Source organism: Papio anubis, chromosome 7 (genome assembly GCF_008728515.1).
Source record: "Papio anubis isolate 15944 chromosome 7, Panubis1.0, whole genome shotgun sequence".
Taxonomy (NCBI): Eukaryota; Metazoa; Chordata; class Mammalia; order Primates; family Cercopithecidae; genus Papio; species Papio anubis.
Genome location: NC_044982.1, coordinates 138,596,232 through 138,619,419, shown reverse-complemented (window position 1 = coordinate 138,619,419; position 23,188 = coordinate 138,596,232). Strand labels below are relative to the sequence as shown.

At 39.3% G+C, this 23,188-nt stretch overlaps 1 protein-coding gene across 1 annotated transcript in view; it reads right to left on the bottom strand.

The window, feature by feature from the left end:
• Window positions 1–23,188, bottom strand: part of FBN1 (fibrillin 1) — a 237,952-nt gene that overhangs the window by 98,922 nt on the left and 115,842 nt on the right. The window contains exons 9-15 of the mRNA XM_003900901.5: window positions 18,335–18,460; window positions 12,938–13,096; window positions 8,531–8,710; window positions 7,735–7,875; window positions 5,888–6,007; window positions 2,403–2,528; window positions 939–1,061 (exon numbers count right to left, since the gene is read on the bottom strand). Coding sequence (XP_003900950.1) covers window positions 939–1,061; window positions 2,403–2,528; window positions 5,888–6,007; window positions 7,735–7,875; window positions 8,531–8,710; window positions 12,938–13,096; window positions 18,335–18,460 — 975 coding nt within the window. The remainder of the gene's footprint in view (window positions 1–938; window positions 1,062–2,402; window positions 2,529–5,887; window positions 6,008–7,734; window positions 7,876–8,530; window positions 8,711–12,937; window positions 13,097–18,334; window positions 18,461–23,188) is intronic.

The following is a 23,188-nucleotide window of genomic DNA, read 5'->3' as shown; positions in this document are numbered from 1 at the left end:
GTTTACCAAAGCTGTCCACTAGGGGCACACAGAGAAGAGGCATCATAGGACTTTATCCTGCTTTTCTCTACCTTGAATAGCTTGACCCTCTACACTTTTGCATCTGAAACTATGCCCAGAAGCTCTAAGTGCAGCATTTTAGCAGATTTTCTGGACCTGTTTTGAGTATGAGGTTCTTTAAGAAGTCTGGTTCCAACTCAGATCCTGGACCAAGTGCAATAATCACTGATCCCTGCATAAGACAGGAGACACTAAGCACAAATTTGTCTCCAGCAACTTTTCTTAGGACCCCAATTCTCAACAGCAAAAATAAAAATCCTCATTTTTGCTTCAATACCTGGAGCAATGAGATTATTTCAAAATGGTTTACCAAACTAAAAAATGGTTGTTGGTTGTTTATTTATTCTGCTTAATCCTGTTTCCCTTCTTGCTTACCTAACTTGATAACGCCTAAATAAATTATCCTTAAAAAAAATTCTGTGTCTTAAGATGCCTGGAGGAAATTATGAGGAAGAGATCATTGCAAATAACATTCTACACCTATTCTGTCCAGGTAAAGATGTAAGAGGTGGCAAATAACAGCCATCAAGAAGCCTAACCACCATTATTCCCTAACTGGAAAGAAGAAGTAGAACTCAGCTTCTTTAAAACAATGCCCACATCTGTTGGAAGACCAATAGGCAGTTTGGATTATTTATTTGCTACATAGCTTTTGACTCCTTTGAGAATACCATTTCTGAAATAACAACAATCTTAAGGGCATAAACTGTAGCTCTTTGGATGGCTGGATTTAAGAAGGAGTTTCAGTCAGGTTTTCCAAACCAAAATTCAAGGTACTGTAAGTGGGGAGAATCAGTAAAGAAAGGCAGTACCTCTAAACAACATAAAGAGGAGAAAAGGCAGGTGAAGAACATGATCTAAGGTTTCACAGCACAAACCTTTGCAATAACGCCCATCTGATGCCAGCTGGAATCCAGGTTTGCAAATACATTTAAAACTGCCATCTTCATTGATACACATTCCATTAAGGCACATGTTCCTTATGCTGCATTCATCCATATCTGAAAAATACGAAACGTACAGTTTCTTACGACCAGAAGAGTAAGCTTACGAAGGAAACCAATCTGGATGAAAATAATTCTGTTTCTTCATATTTCTTTCTTTTTGTTATTACAGTCTAAGGCTAATTTTCATCCAAATAATATCACCTAACGAAGGAGAAGATGGGACATAAGAAATACACATCTCAGGTTCTTGAGTTTTGGCAGGTGCATGTAAATTTAGGGCTAGATTTATAGGTATATCTATTTATAAAATATATAAAATTTGACTCCATAGAAGTTATCAGGGTCCTTTTTAGGAATAATAGTTTACAAACTGAAAAATGTGCTAATAGCCTAGTGGGTATATTTATTTCACAGAATCATATTACTTCTAATGCTCTGAAAATGAAAATAAGTCCAAACTAAGATCAGAGGAATCTGAAATGTATTTAGGCTACATCCTAATTCTTTTAAAGATGAAAACCAGAAGATAACTTGCAGTTTGAAGCAATTTTAAATAGAGACAGGTAAAAAGTGGACTTTTAAAATACATGGCTCAACTATGGATTATAGATGTGCCAGTGAACCTTTAAGACACCTTAAACATTGGGGATCGTTCTTTAAATTCATCAGTATGTTATTTTATTTAATATTAAAGCTGTCTTGGGAGGCACTTGCTCTTCTAGACACAGTGTTTTCACTTATAGGCTTTAGAAAGACCAAAGTAATTTATTATATATACATATTTTAGATATATATAATATATATATTTTAGACATATATAATGTATATTTATTTTAGATGTATATTTATATCTTAGATATGTATTATTTCTATTTAAATATGTATTTTATGAATATTATCTATATATTACATATTTAGAAAAACATATACATAATATATATAATTACATATATAGAAAACATATATAATATATATTTTACATTATATATATTTTAGATATATATTTCACATACTGATTAGTAGCATTTTATTACTAGGCAGACACTTTAAGCAAAAAGATTATAAATGGCTAGATAATATATGGACTTAGGTATGTCCTATTTTTAAAAAATGTATAAATTCTGATTGTATAAAATTAGGAAGCATGACATTGTGCCACAAAAGTTTCATCATCACCAGGGATCTTTAAAGGGCAAGCTCTCCTAGCAAATTAAAATGTTATTTGATTCACATAAATGTAAATTAAGAAATGAATATTGTGGAAAATCAGGCTTCCCTCCCAGATAAAATAAATAAAACATATCTTTATTTCACTCATTATTTGGTCTTGTTAAAGACCTCTGATACTGAAATTGCAATGGAAGGGGAGGACTACCATTAGTATACTATTATTACCTTCACAGTTCTTCCCATCTCGTGTAACGTGAAAGCCTGCATTACACACGCAATGAAAACTGCCATCTGTGTTGATGCAGCGTCCGTTATTGCAGATCCGGCCATTCTGTAAACACTCATCAATGTCTACAACCAAAGTTTAAAAAGAAGAAATAGCTTTATTTAGGGGAGTTAAAATTATTTTATTTCCCCCTCCCTCCATTTGCAAACTCATGATCTTAGCTTTTGGTTTTAATTACTTAATAATATTCTCCAACATAAACTGGTTATCAAATAATGTGATATTTAGGGTTATCAGAGTTGAAAAGACATGATAAAAAACCTGTATAATTGCATTAGAGCTAACTCTAATTTCTAGTAAGACTCCTTAAATCTGAAGTCTGTAAACAAAATAGATTCTTCTTCACCATTTTCCAAGCACATTTATTTAACCAGTATAAATCATTATTTATACTGAAATTTGGCTGGCGTCTTTAAATACATAATTTTAAAAGACATATTTTATAGCTATCTCAGAACAATACAAAAAAACGCTACTTTTTAAAATAATCACCTTAATTCTGCCTGAAAACCATCAATCATATCTCTAAAACGTTCGTCTTCTTTATGGTAATTCTGGTTTACGTGCAGGGTTATTGCTGATAGATTCTTAGTCTTTTAAAAAACAACTTTACGAGTATTCTATCTACCAAATAAAATATTGATTCTGTGAGGGTAGTTTTCCTTTTTTCCTACTGTGGTTAGTATTGTGCCAAAGTACACAATAAAGCTTGATACGGAAGTGTTAAAATAACAATAACTCAAACAACCTGTATCTGATTTCTCACTTAAAGATGAATAATCAACCCAAAGTGGATAGCATGGTACCCTGGATTATCTGTTTCTCTCAGTTTCTAGAAGCTACAAACCTGGATAAACATCAAAGAGGATGAACACAAACCTCTTTGTCTACACAGGCACAAAATCACTTCCAGGGCTTATTCCCAGAAGATAGGGACTGGGAAACTATGTGGAGTTGGGTGGGAACATTCCTATCTGTGCAGAGTTGAGGCCACATTTGTCTGAGTATAAGCGCCCTAAATATCCCCTGCACAATGAGCACGTGCGTTTATGGCACCTCAGTTACGCTGACTGTCTACCCTGCGTCTGCATGATGTCTTGTGGTTGGCCCTCAGATGCACTTTCTTTCTGGGCAGATCCTGCAGTGGTTTCCACACAAGTCATTGGACGAGCTGAGGCAGTCTGGGCTTTTCTTCTGTCTGATCTTTGTGCCAACAACCTACGATCTTTTTCTCTCTCATTTATTTCTTAATCCTTGCTAAAAATCAGACTTGCTCCACACTCCAAAAAAATGGTAAAAACCACATATTCTTGAGCAGACTTTTTTTTTTTTTAAGGATCCTATAATTTTTTGAGGCCCAAGTTGAAAATAAACAGGATAAAGAGTTCACCTTTTTCTCTCCTCATCGATTTCAGAATGCCACGGGGTTCCCCATTGCCTTATAAGACAAATTTAAAGCTGGCCATTCAAAGTTCTCCTCTACTGTGTCTCTGCCCGTCCTTCTGTCCCCTTCTATTCGGCCCCTCACATACTTCCCAGCTATGTGCACAGCCTTTTGGACCATTCTGTGGCAACTTTCATCCACAAAATCATGTGAACACATTCTCAACTTCTTATTTTCAGGATAACCTTAGCGCTAGCTCTTAAAGAAGTCAGTGCTTGAAGTATTCAGGTCATCTTCAGTCTCCAATACTAAGTCTCAGATTGATAACAACCACATACATGCGTTTATACTGGCTGGCCCTTGCCCCAGCTGAGTGCTCTCAATAACCACTTCTCTTGGCTTATTTAACAGTGCAGTCTCTGGACATTGATTTCACTTTATTTTCTATTATTGCAAAATGCTTAATACGCTATTTGTACATGTTAATTATTTTAAACAATAGTCATAATATTAAGAAGGTTCTCAATTCAGTTAAGTGTTCAACCTATCCATATTTATAATTAATTAATAGAAATGTTAGTCAGTTCAAAGGCCTTGTTCCAGTTTTTCTGCTTAAAATGGTCATTTATATGTAGTGCACTAAAATACACTGATGGCAAGAAATCTCTACGTGAGAACCAAATTCAAAAATTTTGAAACCAGTTCACTGATAAAAATTAAAACTTCTATAGGTCTTCAACTCATGAAGAGCTTTTGCTAAAAGAGGCAAATAAAATTAACTCTTGTCAATGGCTACCAATTTTCTAAAGTGATATAAACCTCACTATCTTTTATTTAACTTCTAAAAAACTTTTAAGTTCAGGGACACATGTGCAGGTTTGTTAAATAGGTAAACTTCTTTCACGGGGGTTTGTTGTACAGATTATTTCATTACCCAGGTATTAAGCCTACTACCTATTGGTTATTTTCCCTGATCCTCTCCCTCCTCCAACCCTCCACCCTCCAATAGGTTCCAGTGTGTGCTGGTGCCTTCTGGGTGTCCATGTGTCATCGTTTAGCTCCTACTTAAAAGTGAGAACATGTGGTATTTAGTTTTCTGTTCCTATGTTAGTTTACTAAGTATAATGACCTCCAGCTTCGTCCATGTCCCTGCAAAGGACATGATCTCATTCTTTTTTATGGCTGCATAATATTCCATGGTGTAAATGTACCACATTTTCTTTATCCAGTCTATCACTGATGGCCCCTTTTATTTAACTTTAATAGAGTATTTGCCTATTTTTTTCTGTCTTTACTGATTAATGATACAGTTCATTTTGTGCTCAATTTAGAGATAGAGATGGAGATAGACGTTTGGGCTCCCTGACAGGGATCGTTATTTATTTGTTTTAGAAACTTGGTACATTAAAGTCATTTAATAAAAGGCATATTGGATGGCTTAATAAATTAGTTAATAAACCTGATGGGAAACTTTTTATGAGGGACATTTATAGCAGTGCTTCTCAAACTTCAATGTACATACAGATCGCTGGGGGATCTTGTTAAAATACAAAGTCTGCAACAGTATGTCTGTGGTGGAACCTGAGATCCTGCCTTTCCAAGCAGCTCTAGGTGATGCTGCTGCTGACCACACTAAAAAGCAGCAAGGGCTTAGAGTGACATCCTTAGCTTTTAGAACTTTCCATGAAGAAATTAATCGCCCATAATTTCAACTGAAATTTTCCTCAGTTGATGCGTCACAAAGGACAATCCCACTCTCTACTTCTCACATGAAAACTTAAGAGGCAATAATAGTGACGAGACATCAGTACTGAAAATAAGACTTTTCCTGCAGGCATGGATGCATCTTATAAAATAACTTCAATGCTTGCCAGATTTTATGACACTGTCTTTCAGAATGACAATAGGTGGAACTAAGTTCAAAAAAGCCATGGAACTCTATTAGTCTCTTCCGGCATGGGTTATTTAAACTCCATGGAACTCGTCTGAAGTCAACCCCCAGTTAGCATATATGTCCCACATTCCACGCCAGGACCATACCTCGGCATTCTGTCCGTGTGAGTGTGCTCTGATATCCAGCTCGGCACTGACAAGTGTACGAACCCTGGTTGTTGATACACTCACCACCAGCACAGGGGTTTTTCTCACATTCATCAACATCTGCAAAGCACAATGTATTTTAGTGCAAAATTAGATAGCAATACCTCATAATTCTAAGATGTTCTTGGTTCCTTTTACACATATAAAACATTTTCCTTTTGAGAAATAAATAACATAATAAAAGGATCTTTTTTCTTTCCACTACAATATGTCATTAGCCATTCAAAGACTGGTTGAGCAGTTAAAGTGTATTATTTTCATGTGTCATTTTGCGGAGAAAAATTCCAAACAAGTAGCAACTCAACAATCTGATCTAATAAACATTTTCTCTTCCTTAAGTCTGATCGAAGAGAACCAAACAGACTAACATTTCAGAAGTGGCTTGTGGATAGGATTCCAAGTATCTCTTGAAGCTCTATTTTTTCTAATGAAAAGAAGGTCTAACCATATCCAAGCATTCCCTGCTGAGTTCCACTAAAATGTCAGAACAAAACATGAAGCAACTGTTGTTTAAAGGGCAGTTCTCAATCACCATAGAGTCGACCCCATCCCCAGATGTGTTCAATACACAAGCTCACACTAGTTTTACAGTCACTTAGAATTATCAGTACATTTAGAGATAAACTGGTTTATATGACCCTACTTGCAAACAGGAGGAAGCTAAAATTTAGCGAAGATAACCCAGTTGTCCACAGGCTTCTTAGTGGCAGATACAGATCTGACCTCACATTCCCCAACCCTGAGTTAAATGTTTCCACTTCTACTCAGATCTGGATGACCTCTAGAAGGGGTGTTCACATCACCAGGAAATTAAATAGTTCGGGAAAGTAAGAACTCATCATTTCTGACCAATCATAAATTTACAATTATAAAATTAGAATTCATAACAGAACTAAGAGGTGAGTTTATTTTAAAAACAAGTTGATAGGAACTGAGTATTCTTATCCAATCCAACAAATTGATTACTCTTGTATTACATTTTCTCCCTTCACCAGCTTAAATGCCTCATCAACAATTTTAAATTTCTTTCTTCCATTTAAAGTAATTAGTCTAAGAGAGTTGGTAAGCTACACATTTAGACTAGTATAATGTGCAAAATTCCATAATTTGGGCATATTTTTAACGTTTTCTTTTAATGGTTAGGCTTTTGGTAGGTTGTCTTAAATTGGAGTTATCAGAAACGAATTGAGTATCTTTTACAATGAAAGTTAAAAGTAACTTTAATAGGCAGAATAATGACCTCCCAAATATGCTCATGCCCTAATTCCCAGAACCTATGGATATGTTATATAGCTAGCAAAGGGGAATTAAAGTTGTAGATAGAATTAAGGTTGGTAATCAGTGATCTTGAGATGGAGAGGGTCTCCTGGATTATACAGGTGGCCAAATGCAGTCACAAATATCCTTAAATGTGGAAGAGGGAATTGCAAGAGAGAGTCAGAGAGAGAGAGAGAAAGAGATTTGAAGATGCAACGCTGCTGGCTTTGAAGATGGAGGACGGGGCCATGAGTTAAGGACACAGGCAGCTGGTAGTAGCTGCAAACGGCAAGGAGATGGATTCCTCCCAAGAGCCTCCAAAAGGCACACAGCCCTCCAAACACCTGGATGTTAGCCCAGTGAGATTTGTGTTGGGCTACTAACCTACAGAGCTGAAAGATAATATAAACTTGTATTGTATTAAGCCACCAAGTTTGTGGTAATTTGTTATAGCAGCAATCGAAAACCAGTAGAGTCAAGGAACAGAATTGCAACAGACCCGTGGTGCCAACCTAGGATGGATCACGTACCAATACACTCCCCACGGAGGTCCAGCTGGAACCCTTTGTTGCACTCACACCGGTAACTCCCAGGAGTTGGAATGCAGCGTCCATTTTGACAGAGATAGCGGACCAACTGGCAGTAATCAGTGACGTTGACTGGCAGCACCCCTAGAAGAACATTAAGCCCCAATAAAATTATTTTAACTATGGTACCTTTCATCAGTACTTAATCTGACAATAATGAACAAGATGTTGAATCAGAAAGGAAAGAGGACACTCTTTGGGCAAAGGTCGTCTAGTGACAACAGAACATATTTCCACCCTGCCAACAGAGATCACATTGCACTACGTGTGCATAGCGGAGCTAGCAACCCAGCTGCAGGCTGCTTTTCCCTGCCCTCTTCACCACCTCACTCTCAAACCTCTAGTTTGCAGAAATAACAAAGGCATAGAGAGATTGGTATTGAACTACTTATGAAACTGCCTTGCAAGCTCTATAACCTAAAGTATAATTTTATATCCTCTCTATTAACCCTTTCCGTGAATCAGATTTAACTATCGCCCATAACTCTCCCATAGTTGCCTGAAAACATCCATAACAAAAGGACATTAATCTCTGGAGAATAGGAAGCCTCCCGTTTTTCTCTATGCAATAGGAAAATTGAGATATATAGATGATATAGATACAGATAACATATGTAAACCAAAAATTAATATAACAATTTATAAACTTATTTAATGACTAAAGCAGCATAAATAAACAATAAAAAATGTTAACTTGAACAATGCAAGAAAAATAACTAGATGATTTTTGAATTCTTACGTGGTGGTTCCCGAGATGGATATGGATATTCCACTGGTGGTCGAGGGACCGGAATTTGAGGTCCAGGAGGAAAGCCAGGAGGAACAGGGAGAACTGGAGGAATGGGGCCAAGGGGTGGGGGAGGATATTCTGGTCTCCCAGGAATTACCATAGGAACAGAGCACAGCTTGTTGAAATCCTCTAGAAAAACACAACAAAACAAAACACAACAGCTGAGCTGTAGCTTATGATCATAGGCCCACAGAAGTCATCCTTATTTTTTTAAAGATTTTTTGAATAAAATTGATCCTCAAAACTCACAGGCCAATTGGAGAAAAGAAAAAGGAGCAACTGACTGGATTTCCATTTTTAATACCTGCAGCAGCAACCACTCTGGAACAATATTTCAAAACCAAAGCCATATTCCTCCCAAAGCCTCGGAGTCTTTATTTGTATCAACATTCACCTCGTGGAAAACATAAAGTATTACTTTCTCCATCCAGTCCCACCTGTGGATCCCACAGGGCTCCACAGAATACATTAAAAAGTTTGGATTTTATTTTATGCACAGTGTAAAACCACTGGATATCTTCAACAGGGGCGGGACATGATCAGATGACCATTTTCAGAAGATCATGCTTACAATTACAACATATGAAGAACATTACTGTGGGGAGGCAAGGCTGTCACAGAAGACCAAGGGGGAGATGATGATGTCTGGATGGGGGAGGCAGTGATTGAATCAGACAGAAGTGGACCAATCTGAAGCACATTTTAGAGATAAATGTATAGTGTTCAGTGAAGTAATAAGTGTCAGAGCTCATGAGACAAGAAGTCAAGAATGACTCCTAGTTTTCTGATTGAGCAATTGGGTGAATGTTGGCGCCCTTCCCTGGATGGGAAAAACCATGGTGGTAGCAGGTTTGGTGGGTAGAAGCCAAGTTCCATTTTGAACGTATGAGTTTTGAGATATCAGACATCCAAGTGGAGCTATCACTTCGCAGTTGTAAAAGACAGTGTGAAGCTTAGAGGAATCAAGGCTAGATGTGAGTTTCAGAGTCATCAGTACAGACAGGTGATATTCAAAGCCATGGGGATGGATGAGCTCATGTAAGGGTGGTGTGGAAGGGGAAGAGAAGGGAGTACAAGGACAGAACCCTGAAGAATACTGATTCATAAAAGAAAGCATTATCAATGGAGAAGTGGTCCGTAAGGGGAGGAGAAATACCAAGGGGTGGTGGGTCTGGTATTAATGCTGCATAGTGACCCTCTGAATGAGGACATCCTGACTTCATCATCTGCTTTCCTATGATTCTGCATTTTCAGGATGATTACTATTTTTCACAGCGTCAGGTCTTTATCAAATAAACCATCTTTAGGTTTTGACACATTTGTTCTGAGCTTCCAAAAGGCTGTTTTTAAGCAGTATCCAGGTTTCCCAGGCTGTATTTATTTTATTCATTTTCATGTTGCCTACAAATAGCCATGTTTTATCACAGTTGCCTTCTGTAAGTAGCCTATGTGACTTTTACATTTCATTTCTTTCCTCTCTTGCTAGGATGTTGGTAATTTTATTTTCCCAGTTGTACAGCGATTTTCTCATGGATATCTTCTATGCTAGTTTTAGCCATTAATAGAAATTAGACTAATATTTTTCTTTTCCTTATAGACTACAATTTAACTTATTTTCAGATAGTAACATGTCTTACTGAAATGCATTCATACTTCAAGCCCATGGGACATTCTGCCAATTTATATGAGGTTCAATATGCCTAGCTACTATGAACGGTACTTTCTGGTCCGTTTCTAAAGTTTCTTCATTCTTATTTGACATTTCCAGCTCAGGTCAAGTTTATGTTTTCAGAGAATTCTCTTATAGCATTTTAATTATGATTTCACTGGAATTTCAAATCACAGAGATACTGACATACTCGAATGTATTTGTAAAGGAATTCTATGTTGTTCATGCTTCCCTGACTCAGGATGTCACAATCCTGCTTGTCAACCAACAATGACTCTTCCTATAGACTGATCATCTGTATGTGCCATATCCATCATTCCCTGGGAACCTGCTCTTACCAAATTCCTATCACTAAGACTGTGTAGTCTTTGAAGTCAGGGATCATCTCTAACTCATGACTAGTTCCCACTCTCAGCCTTGCCCTGCAAATTGCACATAACAGGAATTCATTAACTATGTGCTGGATTTAACTGAATGACAATCATATTACAGAACTCACTTTGCTTCTAAGCATTTGTAGGTACCAATTCAGCCTTTCTTTTAAAGACTTTTTGAATTTATGTAAAAGAAATAACTTATCAGCCTTTGTGCTAATTAGGTGGGTATTTTATTTTAAGAATGCCATTAAATTCATCTTAACCTCTCTAGGAAAGTGCATCAGACTGAATCCTATATTTCTTCCTATTTTTTACAGATTAGTAATCTTCTCATTGCCCCTTTACATTCAGGATGAGCAACATGGCGCTAATTTTGTTCAGCTGATGTCCATCTTTCCTATCTCCACTGAACCCAAGATGATGCTGATTTATTTTTTAAAGAGTAAAAAGCTGGCCAATCTAAAATCCTTCCTGCGTCACTCTCTGTAAGAGCCCAGATCTCTAGCACTGGTACTGGAACATTTGGACAAACAAAAACCTACCTGCAAATTATTTTGCTCTATAAATCTGTTTTGCCCAAGGCTTCTCAGGGCTGTGCATCTCTCAGTGGTATACCTGGGAGAACTCCCTGTAAAGCCACACACAGGAACCTGGTCGTCTTCTCCAACTGTCCCAAAGTAGGTCTTCCTGCAGGCACCTAAACCTGCTCTAGTCCTCTTCTCTATTCAACGCCTTAACACAGGAAGGAATCCACATCAAAGCTGCTGATTTCCTAAGTTAACGTATGCATTTTAAAAGCCATTGTCCTGGTACCTAGGCCCTGACTTAGTAGGAAGTCATGTGCTTCTAAACAGTGATCCACTAAATGGTTCCCTACTGGACTAAAGAAGGTAAAGTTCATCTATGTATTTATTTATGTATTATTTTTAATTGACAAGTAAAAATTGTATATATTCATTGTGCACAACGTGATGTTTTGAAATATGCTCAACTGGTGGGAAAGATGTTGCCTAGTAAGTTGCTCTATTTGAATGCCTCCTATAGCAAGATTTTGCTGAATATTGTGGAAGTGTAAAAAGCATGAGAAATATGAGGCTACAATAATGAATGAGATTTCCTAATGAGATTGATCAACCAGTAAAAGAGCAATGTGTGAACACACATATAGGACTCATGCCATAGTCATACTACCAGCCAGAACCACAGGAGCACGAGGAAGAAGGGAGCACTTCCAGCTGCAGCTACCTGGGGACATTCATGGATTAGGTCATGTTTGAGTAGATCTTTAACAAGACTAGAGGACATATAACAGGCAAGGATGGCAGGAGTAGGGAGAAAGAGACTGAACTGGCAAGAAGTTTTAGAAAAAAAGTCAACTTGAATTTAGAAATGCTCAGATTGGGTGCAATGAAAACTCAATCATATAATTTAAACTACTATAAAGAACAAGAATTAAAAGGTGAACTGGGATCAGATTTGGGGACTCTAAATGCTGTGCTAAGTAGCAAATGTTCTTTGCAAGAAATGGAGTGAATTGGCCACTAAATATTGCCTGAGTTCGTCCTAGAGAAATATTTTTGGATATCTTTCTGGACTAACGAAAGTGTGCTGTATTTATATATTTGTTTAGTTATGTATTTTAAACTAACGAATACAAATTGTATGCATTCATTGTATACAACATGGTGTTTTGAAATATGCTCAATTAGTCAAAAGGTGTCTCCTTTTTCCCCCTAGACACAATTTTTTAAACTGAACTTCACTGACTCATACTTTGGGAAAGATACATGGCAACGGTGGATTTCAGAGACTAGTTAGGAGGCTGCAGGAACACTCCAGACTACAGAAAATATGCTTCTAATGGAAACAAAAAAATGGACAGATAAAAGAGATACTGTGAAGGAAAAAAAAAATAAGCAGGACTTTGCAGGAAGGAAAGAGTCCAATGTTAAGAAAAAGGAAATGTGTCTCCTGAACAACTTATCTGAAAAATTCTGAGAGCTGAGTTTTACCCTACTGAGCTTTTGAGTACTATATGAGAGCCAGTAAGTACTAAAATGAGAATAAGTACTTCCCCAAAAGGTTTCTGTTAAGTAGTAATAAGCCAGCTAAGTCAAAAGCAGTACCTGAAAACAGTACTCTTCATACAGACCTCTGTTTTTTCTCTCTGCATTATGTGGGGAGATTTCCCTGGATGTCATCTCTTATATTTTTTGGAGTCTATTCATTTACCCCGGTTTCCATTATGTCTGCATCATGCACATTGTCATTGGGCTTGTGAGGATATTCTGCAGATAACAGGGCTCTTACCGGTTGCTCTGATGGGACACATCTCAGGGGCAACAGTGACCCCTGGAGACCAGCATCGGCCGGCATCACAGCAGCACTGCATTTTGGTTATGGACTGTGGCAGCTGGTTAGAGCAGCGTCCGTTTGTCAGTGCTGTGTAACAGTATCCTGGGCGAACATCTGAGGACAAAGAAACACATACACACACACATCACTGAGATGAGACTTGTAACAACACTCCCCGGCCACAGCAGCTCCACACTTCACACTTGGGCTACGGCAGGATTAATTCACACCTCTGCCCCCTGGAAGGGAAGCTGCGAGCGCTGCACGGGAACAATGCTCAGTCAGAAATCCCTGGTCTCACACCTTTTGCCCCTGTGTGCTGGTGCACATGGCTGAAGTCCCACATTCCATACCCAAGGTGGGAACGAATGATTAAAACCATGTGTACCATAGGAAAAGAGAGACTAAGAAAATCACCAGCAGTGACAGTTAATTATATATACATCTTTATATGTCTCTATGCTGAAGAGAGACTGGGTTTTCCTTGGTTTCAAACTACTTAATTCGAGTCATTTTAGGAAAATAGTTATGTAAATCTATTTTAAAACAACATTCAGTCTATATTTCTAAAAGATCTTTCTTATTTTTCAGTCTGTAACTGTGAGAGTCAGACATAAGTTTTTTGTTTTGTTTTGTTTTGTTTTGTTTAAAGAATGAGCCACTTTGCATTTAGATCCAATGCTTATTAGTCAAGATTTCCTTTTGTCTTGGGGCCCTAACAGATTTTATAAGGTACTAATTATTTATAACTTCAAAATGGCACATGATTCCAAGTTCTTAGTCCTATAGGATACAATAGCTCTAGAAGGATTTTGTTGTTGTTTTTGGCAGAAAGTGTCTTCTCAAAGCAACACGGTAAGACACTTTTCTACATCACTTCTATTGGGTTACATCATGTCTAAGTGTCATGATGTCCGACACACTGCAGTGCAACTCTGGGTTACTGAAAGAGTTTGTGACACAGGAAAAACCTAACGGCTCGCTACGCCTTTGAGATATTACCATGAAACAGTGAAGGTGGGTAGCAAAGTGCAAAACACTTTTACCTGCCTGACATGTGCCGAGGGTGTACCTCTCTTCAAGTAAACTGTATCTCTATAGAGATCACATAAAATTAAATTTTGAATAGTAAATAATATTGTCAATATGCTTGTTATTTAAAGCAGGAGTCTCCAACCCTCAGGGGCCCCCATCCCCAGTCCTGGTCTGTGGCGTGTGAAGAACTGGGCTGCACAGCAGGGGTGAGCGGCAGGTGAATGAGTGAAGCTTCATCTGTATGTACAGCTACTCCCCATTGCTGGTATTACCGCCTGAGCTCCACCTCTGTCAGATCAGTGGCAGCACTAGATTCTCATAGGAGGGTGAACCCTGTTGTGAACTGCGCATGCGAGGGTTCTAGGTTGCGTGTTCCCAATGAGAATCTAATGCCTGATGATCTGTCACTGTCTCCCATCACCCTCAGATGGGACCATCTAATTGTAGGAAAACAAAGCTCAGGGCTCCCTTTGATTCTACATTATGGTGAGTTGTATAATTATTTCATTATATATTACAATTTAATGATAACAGAAATAAAGTGCACAATAAATGTAATGTGCTTGAATAATCCTGAAACCATCCTCTCCTCCAAGTCCATGGAAAAATTGTCTTCCACAAAACCAGTCCCTTGTGCCAAAAAGGTTGGGGACCACTGATTTATAGGAATATAAAGGTTAAATCCTTTTGTAAAGCAAAGATCTTTCATAGCCAAAAATCCATCCCTGGGTTTCCTGTAAGTCTGAATGTTAAATTTCAAGTTTTCTCAAAGAGGGTCATACCTGCAATTGTTATCATCCACATCATTCTTAAGAACACAAAGCCCTCATGTCTTGAGGTTTCAATAAATTAATAAAATGAAATAAAATAAAAACAAGGCTAATTTAGAAACATTTAAATTATTAACATCAAGTGAAGAAGGCTAAAACAAACCTAGACAAACCATAAAAGAAAATTATGGGTCAGTTTTAAAGGATACAAGATTATTTCCGAAAAGTACTTAAAACCACTAGCCAGTATAAATGTGCTTTCCAGAATTTTTTTGTGGTTCCCGTTCCTGTACCTCTGGTCAGACTAATAGTTTCACCAAAGAGGCAGAACAAGTTTTATTCCAGCCTGGTCCAGGATAAACGGCTGGAGAGGGAGTATAGACAAGTATGCTCTCTGTGAAGCCTCAGGTGGCACCTCCCCCGTCAAGAGGGCAGAGAAATTGAACTTCCTACATTCTAATTTGCAATGCCTTAAAACCACTAATACTTTATATACTTGGGAATTAGTAAATATTTGGGGCATGGAAACCAAAGACTGTTGAGAATGGGAAGAGATATTCAAAACTGGCTTATATCCCAGCTTCAAATGAATTCGGTGGTCAAAACCCAGTGTAAACACTTGACCAAATTATGGAATTTGTACATATAATTTTCAGCATGGGCTATCTTTCAGAGCAAAACTAGGGCCTACAGTTGCCAATGACAAAAGCTTAATGAGCTAATGTCTATTATTTTGCTAATTAACTACGATACCATGTTATTGCCCATCTGGCTGACTTATATGTTAAATCAATGGGTCACAAACTCTTGAGCAAAATGGTGAATGCTAGGGGTAAAAAAAATTATAAATCAAGTTTGGGTTACTGGCAGTCCCTGATTTACAGATGGCACCTGCACATATAAAAATAATTTTTCTAATTTCTTTTTTTTTGCTGAAGAAGTACCTTTGTTAAAAACACACATTTATATAACTTATAATTTTAATGAAAACCTACAGGCTAATAAGTAAAGGAAGTAAAAAACTGAAAATCAGAAACCATTTGGATGGAGGACCTGACCCCCAGGACACCTCAGCCTGAAGTTTTTCACTTCGTTAGGCAGCAGTGCCACATCAAGTTGCGGGGAAACCGTTGCGGTGATATGACATTTTGTACAGAGGGTAAGGGGTGGCTGTAGACTAACCTGAACACCTTCAGGAGCCAAGCTAAGGGGAGAAGAATGTCAGGATCTGGAGGACATAAAGGGACACATAAGGAACCACAAACACCTTCCATTTTAAATCTGCCCTGGCCAAGACACCTGGCAAGGAGGAGGAAATCTCACTCTTTTCTCCCCTTTTGAATCACTTGGCCCCTTATTCTCAGGACCCAGAAATCACATTATATCAAAGCAAATATATTATGGATTAAATAGGTGTTTGCAGGTCGTCCTAGCCTGTCAACAGGCCTCTCCTAACCTGTCATCAACATGGTTGTGTGCAACCAGGAGCTAGGAGTGGTGAGGCTCAAACTAGGGAAAGGACATCTTTATGACTCCTAGGAGTCGAAGAGAGAGAACACAACAATATAAAAAGACAACCCTACAGGCAGTATTACAAATGCCACAGGAAGATCACAGAACAACAAATAAAATAATACTAAGAGAGCTTAGAACACAAAGGGAGCTCGGGGCTGGGAGGTCTGAGAGTCTCAGAATGTGGGGGCAGAAGGTACCCGTTGGAATTTTATGGTTAGAAGAAATGTGCACGGAAGATACTGCATGCCACTATCTACGTAGTGGGTTTTCTATTGGTGAGACCAACTAATTCCAAACAACTGTCTTACGAACAAGCCTTGGATTTGTTTATACTGTTAGGGGCTATTTCTATTTTCTCATCACTAGGGATAGGGTCTCTGTTGCTTACGATGGAGGGAAATAGGAGCACTGGGGAAGGCAGAAAGGTCACTTGGATCATTTTGTATGACAAATTGCTAATTATGGGCACAATAGAGTTCCAAAGAAGAAACGGGGCTTGCCTAGGGATCTGGCAGGAAAGAGCGAACTGCATCCAGAGCTGAGGGGCAGGAGGCAATGAGGGAAGTCTGGGCTGTGCACTCAGGTCACAATGGAATCCCAGATCCCTCTCTCACTACCCACTTAAACTACTGGGCCATTATTTATCTAGCCTCTCTCAATCTCAGCTGCTTCCCATCTACCGCTGTGAAATGCACACTAAGTCAGATAATCGACATAAAACACCTCATACCCCGTGATCCAGGGATCTTAGTTCCCTTCCCTCCCTCCTTTGTAAAAAGTTAGTATGGATATATTTGATAAAAAGAAAATAACTTTTAAAATGTGAACCATCTGATATGTAAATATATCTTAATCTTCACGCAGTTTGAGGCTTTCTTAAAGTCCTTAAATATCAGACTGTGCACTTTGGAACTTGAATTTTAATCGAGAACACTGCACTTGGAAAGAAGTCTTAACAATTGTTAAATCCAGCAGCTGTCAACTCTATTTTTTTTTTTTTTTTTTTTCCCAGACAAAGTCTCGTTCTGTCGCCCAGGCTGGAGTGCAGTGGCATGATCTCAGCTCACTGCAACCTCTACCTCCCGGCTTCAAGAGATTCTCCTGCCTCAGCCTCCCGAGTAGCTGGGATTACAGGCGCCCGCCACCACGCCCGGCAAATTTTTGTATTTTTAGTAGAGACAGGGTTTCACCATGTTGGCCAGCCTGGTCTTGAACCCCTGACCTCAGGCAATCTGCCCGCCTTGGCCTCCCAAAGTGCTGGGATCACAGGTGTGAGCCACTGCGCCCAGTCAAATCTAATTTTTAAACAATAGAACCCCTTATTTAATTGATACCTGACATGGAAGCCTAACACTCACAGCAGATAAAGTGAAATTGCTATGCCTAGACTGCGTGTGTGGGAGTGTGGCGGGGACAAGAGCCCTTTCCACTCAGCCCTCTCCCTTTTCTCTGTGCTCTCCCCAATCCCTGCAGCGCTGGAGAGCTTTGAAACACTTGAAGGATCCACTGGACAGACTGAAAACCACTGATTTCTAAGTCCTAATGGAAAACTACTGAGGGTTTGAGCAAGAGTGTTATTTAATCAAAGCACTATTTTAGGAAGATAAATCTGACAAAATGGATTGTAGAGAAGCCAAGAAGCAGGGAGACCAATTAAGAGATTATTAAAAAATTTCAGGCCAAATTAACATAGATTCCGGGGAATGACTGAAGGTGGGGGTAAAAAGAGAGAGACACCTGGGATGGCTTCAAGGTTAAATGCTGCATGACTGCAACATTAATTAACAGACTGAAGATATCTGTAAGGTCTCCCGGATCATCCCTCTTTTATGGGAGGCAAAACGTCTCCAAAAAAGACCACAAGGTGCCTCTGTTTTTTAAGAGGGCAGTGAACTGTTAAACACTTTTCTAAAAATGTACATTTTACCTCAAATGATAAATTATATGTGCCCCTTAACAAGCTTGTCTAGAAAGTTGTTTGTTATGGAAGTGACATATACAAACCATGCATGCTGTTTGTAATTAAACCTACCTATGCATCTGGTACCATCTGGAGAGGTGTAAAAACCAGGAGGACATTTGCAAAAGTAACTGCTGACTGTGTTTGTACATTCGCCCCCATCACAGATCCCAGGAATGGTGCTGCACTCATCAATATCTGGAATATAAAAAAACAATCTCAGCATTTGTAGAACACAATATAAAACCGTTCATCAGTACAAGGATTCAGACGTAAATACTCGACAAATCATGTCCCTGGAAACAGCCATCTTTAAAAAGTACAAGCTGCATGGAGAACAGTCAATTCAAAGGTAGATGCTGCTTCTTTCAACACAGACTTACCCAAAAGATTTACCAAATTCAGCAGACTAGGGCAAAATGAAATGACCCCCCTTTAAAATCTAAAACTGTGTACTGTTGTTTCACCAAGTAACTATAGCATGCTAATGTTACAAATGTCATTTATTTTAAAATTTTGTTTTCCTTTTGTTTCCATGTTTTGCATTAAGTTAAACTCCCCGACTAATTATTTTATATTCCGCATCACTTCTTGCATTGCTTTTCAATCTATTTTCCACAACACAGATACTGAAATCCTACAGAGGAGATCTTGTGGTCTGAGTGTTGACCCCAACTTGGCCAATTTGGTGTTCTCAGTGGCACCCAAACTACCATTATGATGGTCTTTTGTGGTTGGTGAATGAACTGTGATGGACTGGGTGCTCTAACCAATGTCCCCTTCAAAGAGGGACTTGCTGCCTAGGAGGCTGGGAATACTGTCAACAGATGGTCTTTGGCTCTCAGCCCCTTCCGAGATAGCCTGAGTCGCAGAGAGCCCCCTTGCCCAAGGTCACACCCTTCCCAGGCACCCCACACCCAATAAGCAATTGTGGAGGAGGATCAAAGTCTGGTGCATCCTGCCCCAGTGGGAGACAACACTGACGGCCACTCCAATTCCCCAATTCCTTCTGGGGCCGGTGGAGGCTGTTGATGGGCTGCACCCCAGCTTGCCTTCTCTGCACGCTCTTGCCTCTTCCCCTTTTCTTCTGCCTCTTCCCCTTCTCTTCTGCAGGTGTTGATCCCAAGGACATCCTCTAATAAACATCCTGAATGCTACGGAGGCCAAAGCTGGGGTTAGCCCTCAGACCACTGGTCTCCATCAAGGAAGCAGTAAAATTCCCTTAGGACAAATTTGACCATTTCCTTCAAGGAGAGATTTTCAATGGCCTGACCCACACACTGACAAATGTCAACAGATACGGCACCAGCAGAAGAAGAGAAAAAAAATGAGAGCTTCCTTCTTAGGCTAGAAGTAAACTCAGGGCACAGGGAATCTGCCTGGCCTCCTCTCTGAGACCAGTAGAGCTTTCTGCACTGACCCTGGGAGAGGTGACATTTGACCCAGGCCTCCCGGCAGTATTACAATGGCCAGGCTGACACCATTAAAACTGGGAAAGGCTTATGACCCCCAATAAGAACATTTATTCTGTAGGCTAAGTGCTCTCTTCATTTATAAAACAAAATAGAGTTCTAAGTGAACCAGATTCAAGTATCTTCTGACTCAGGTTCACCCTGTTAGTAAAAAAGGCAGCAATGACAGTGTTTACATGCAGTTTAACCTTTTTAAAACCAAAATCACCATTCTTCCAAGCTAGGCTAGAGGCTAAACCAAACAATATTTCACTGCTTATATTAGAGTCAATGCTAACATAAACAGCACTGTCATTGCAAAATTATGTAACGGTAAAGGTGCATATTCTATTCTGACAGACACAAATTTCACTAGAGTCTGTGAAAGGGTCAGGTAGAGAAACTGCCAAGGGCAGACAGAGCCTAGGGTTACCCACGTAATATCTCAAGGCAGCCACACTTCTGCTTAACACAAACAAAAGGCAAGTATGTCAAAGACCCTACAGGATTCAAAGCTTCATTTAAGGATAGAGGAAGGTATAATTACAATTAAGAAGAATGTACTTTTTTCAAAGTGTCCCTAAAAGTTAATATCTGAGTCCTACAACACCTGCCAAAGATGACATGAGGAGACAATGTGGTATTATATTTTTTCTCAGCCCATTAATATAAATGACAGCTACCATTCGTATTAAGGCCACATCAATATCCAAAAAGTTTAAGTGACAGCCTATGTCAGAAAATTTTATTTAAAAAATAGAATTAACATTGGCAGAATGGGGGAATCATCTTTTCCATGCTGGCTGAGTGAGATTTGGGCCCTTTATTGAAGATAACAATAACAACGACAATAATGATGAGAGTTTGCAGGTGCTGAGTGCTAGGCAGAGTCAAAATGCTTGATGAGTGTCCAATCATCTAATTCTTACAATACAGGTAGGATTGTGGGCCTGATTCTATACCTCTGCTGCCCAGGTACACCTCTTGCATTACACTGAGGCCTTCAGAAAACTGACACGAATCAAACCTGAAACAACAGCAAAGAGGCTCATCATTTATAAAGGGAGGCTAAACCCAAGTCTCCAACTGGCAGGGGTTTTTAGGGTGGGTGTGGGGAATTTCCACCTAGGTACATGTCTTTGAAAGCCAGCAGGTCACGAAATAGGTCACACTGCACACCTCCCTGAGTTCACATAGATTAAGATAAAATGGGACTAGGCCAAATCATTACATTTGAAGGAGCTTAAATGACTTCAAATTCCCCCTAATATGTCCCCTTCTCAGTGACACACCCTCTTGCCTTCAGGTGGCTAGTGCCTTCCCCCTTTCCTAAACCATCTTGCTTCTCAGTGGCATGGCTTCGTAACAAATAAAAGCAAGAGTTCTATCTATTACCAGGCTGTGGTGGAAATTCCTGATGGCAAAGGCCAGAATAAGGTGTTTGAATTGGATTCGCTCATGCTCTGAAACTCGTTCATATGAATTTATTATTTCTCCAAGTTCTTCCCACTCTATGTTCGTCTCCTTTTAATTGAATTTCAGGCATCCCAAGTTAAGAGGGAACTTGAGAACGGTGACTTTCTCAGAGTTTCTACAAATCAGGCTGTGTCAAATGCCAGCCATGAAAGTAAACCAGGTGGGGAGGCCTGGTGGGGAGTGGGGCTTGGCTGGGAAGAGCTATTTCCATGCTCTGGACGCTTCTCCCTGCTTCCTTGAGGCAGCAAAGGAGGCAGAGCTGCTGGGGAGTAGCTGTCCCATGGTAGCTGTCCACGACTCCACTGGCTTCTTGCTGTGACCTTAAGAAGAGACACAAATGGCAGATCTCTTCCTTCCTATTTGCCATCTGTCCTTTGTTTTTGCTCCTTCTCATCCTTCAGTCTCATCTGTTCTCCCAGAGCATTCTTTCCGTGCCTAGGCCCCTTTATCCTATGGCTCCTCTGGCAGAATGGGAGGAAAGAGTGTGGAGGGCAGATGGATGGAGCTTGGTGTCTGTTCTGGGACGGGCATCACCATCTATTACTCGGCTATCGAGAAGCTCCATCCAAGATTGTGGACGTGACAAGAGAAACCCCATCCTGACAGTTAACCTGATCCTGACTGCCTAAATACTAACACAATGAGAGAAAAAAATTAAAACCTATGGCAGCTGTTTAAAAGTAACATGTGACACACTAATGATCATGAATGCCACTGAGCCTGTGAGCTTAACTTTGATTGTACAAATTCAACCCAGTGTAAAATGTATCACTAAAAACTAAACAAGCTGACTCTTCCAGTCACGTTGACTATTTTATAGTCACACCATGTATGCCAGCTTTTATTCATGCTGCATCCGCTGTCTGATCACAACTTAAAAATGGAGTCTGAATTCTGGAACTGGAAAGAACCCCCAGATAGCATCTTGTTCAACCCCCTCATTTGAAAGTTGAAGTAACTCAGAGATGGTAATTGACTTATCTAAGATCACACAAAGGATTAGAGACTTGACCAGAGGGCATCAAGGATGGGGGCCAGGCCTGCCTTATTTCCAGGGCTCTTTCACCTTCACCACAGAGATGTTTTTTTCAACTAATTGTATAGAGAGAGCCAGTTACCTTGAACAGTAAAAGTCTAGGGCCTGCAACCAGCTGAAGAGGACGGAGCTCCATCTGTGGTACTGGGTTAAGCTACCCCGGGAATTCTCCTTAGCTTCTGACAGGATAAGAGCCTCTAACAGTAAGTAGCCATGAGATAAATATGCCATTATTTTGGAAAGGGGAAGTCCTGAGGTTTTTGGCTCACATATTATGGAGTGCATGGATTTAAAAGCTACATTTTTTAAAAGGTCCAGTGCATCATGCAGTGCTATTATAATTGCTAAAGGCTGGGCTGACGATAATCTAAATCCCAAAATATTAGTGGTTAATTAGGAATCCAACAGACTTCTTCCAGAAATAAAACTTAATCCCTTAATTACACTCTTTATTTCTTAATTTCCTCTCATAGTAACCTATGCAAATACGGACTTGGTTTCCAAAGAAAAAGGTTCATGTGTTCTTTCAGCATGCATACTCTACAGTCATCGGAAACATCAACAAAGGAAGGCGGGCATGAACTCTGTTTCCTTTTTTCTCAAATCACAGCTATAAATCTCAATCTTTTCCTTCTTATATGTATGAAAAGTTAATAATTGTTATTTAAATCCCTTTAGCTTGTTAATTTACATTTCAAAATGTTCTCCAGTTATATGTATTTATAAAACACTTTTCCATAACCTTTTTTTTTTTTTTTTTAGTTTTTGGAAAGAGGGACATTTTAGGAAGGAAGTGAGAATTCTGCAAAAGGAAGATCTCATGGAAAGCAACTCGAATAATGGCATTCTCAGATCTGAGAGAGTGAGGGTTAGCATCTTGTGAATTTGCTAAAGTCAATTTGACGGAATTGGTTTTTTTTCTTGAAAAAGTTCTATAAAAAGTACTCAATTCCACCCCCCTCC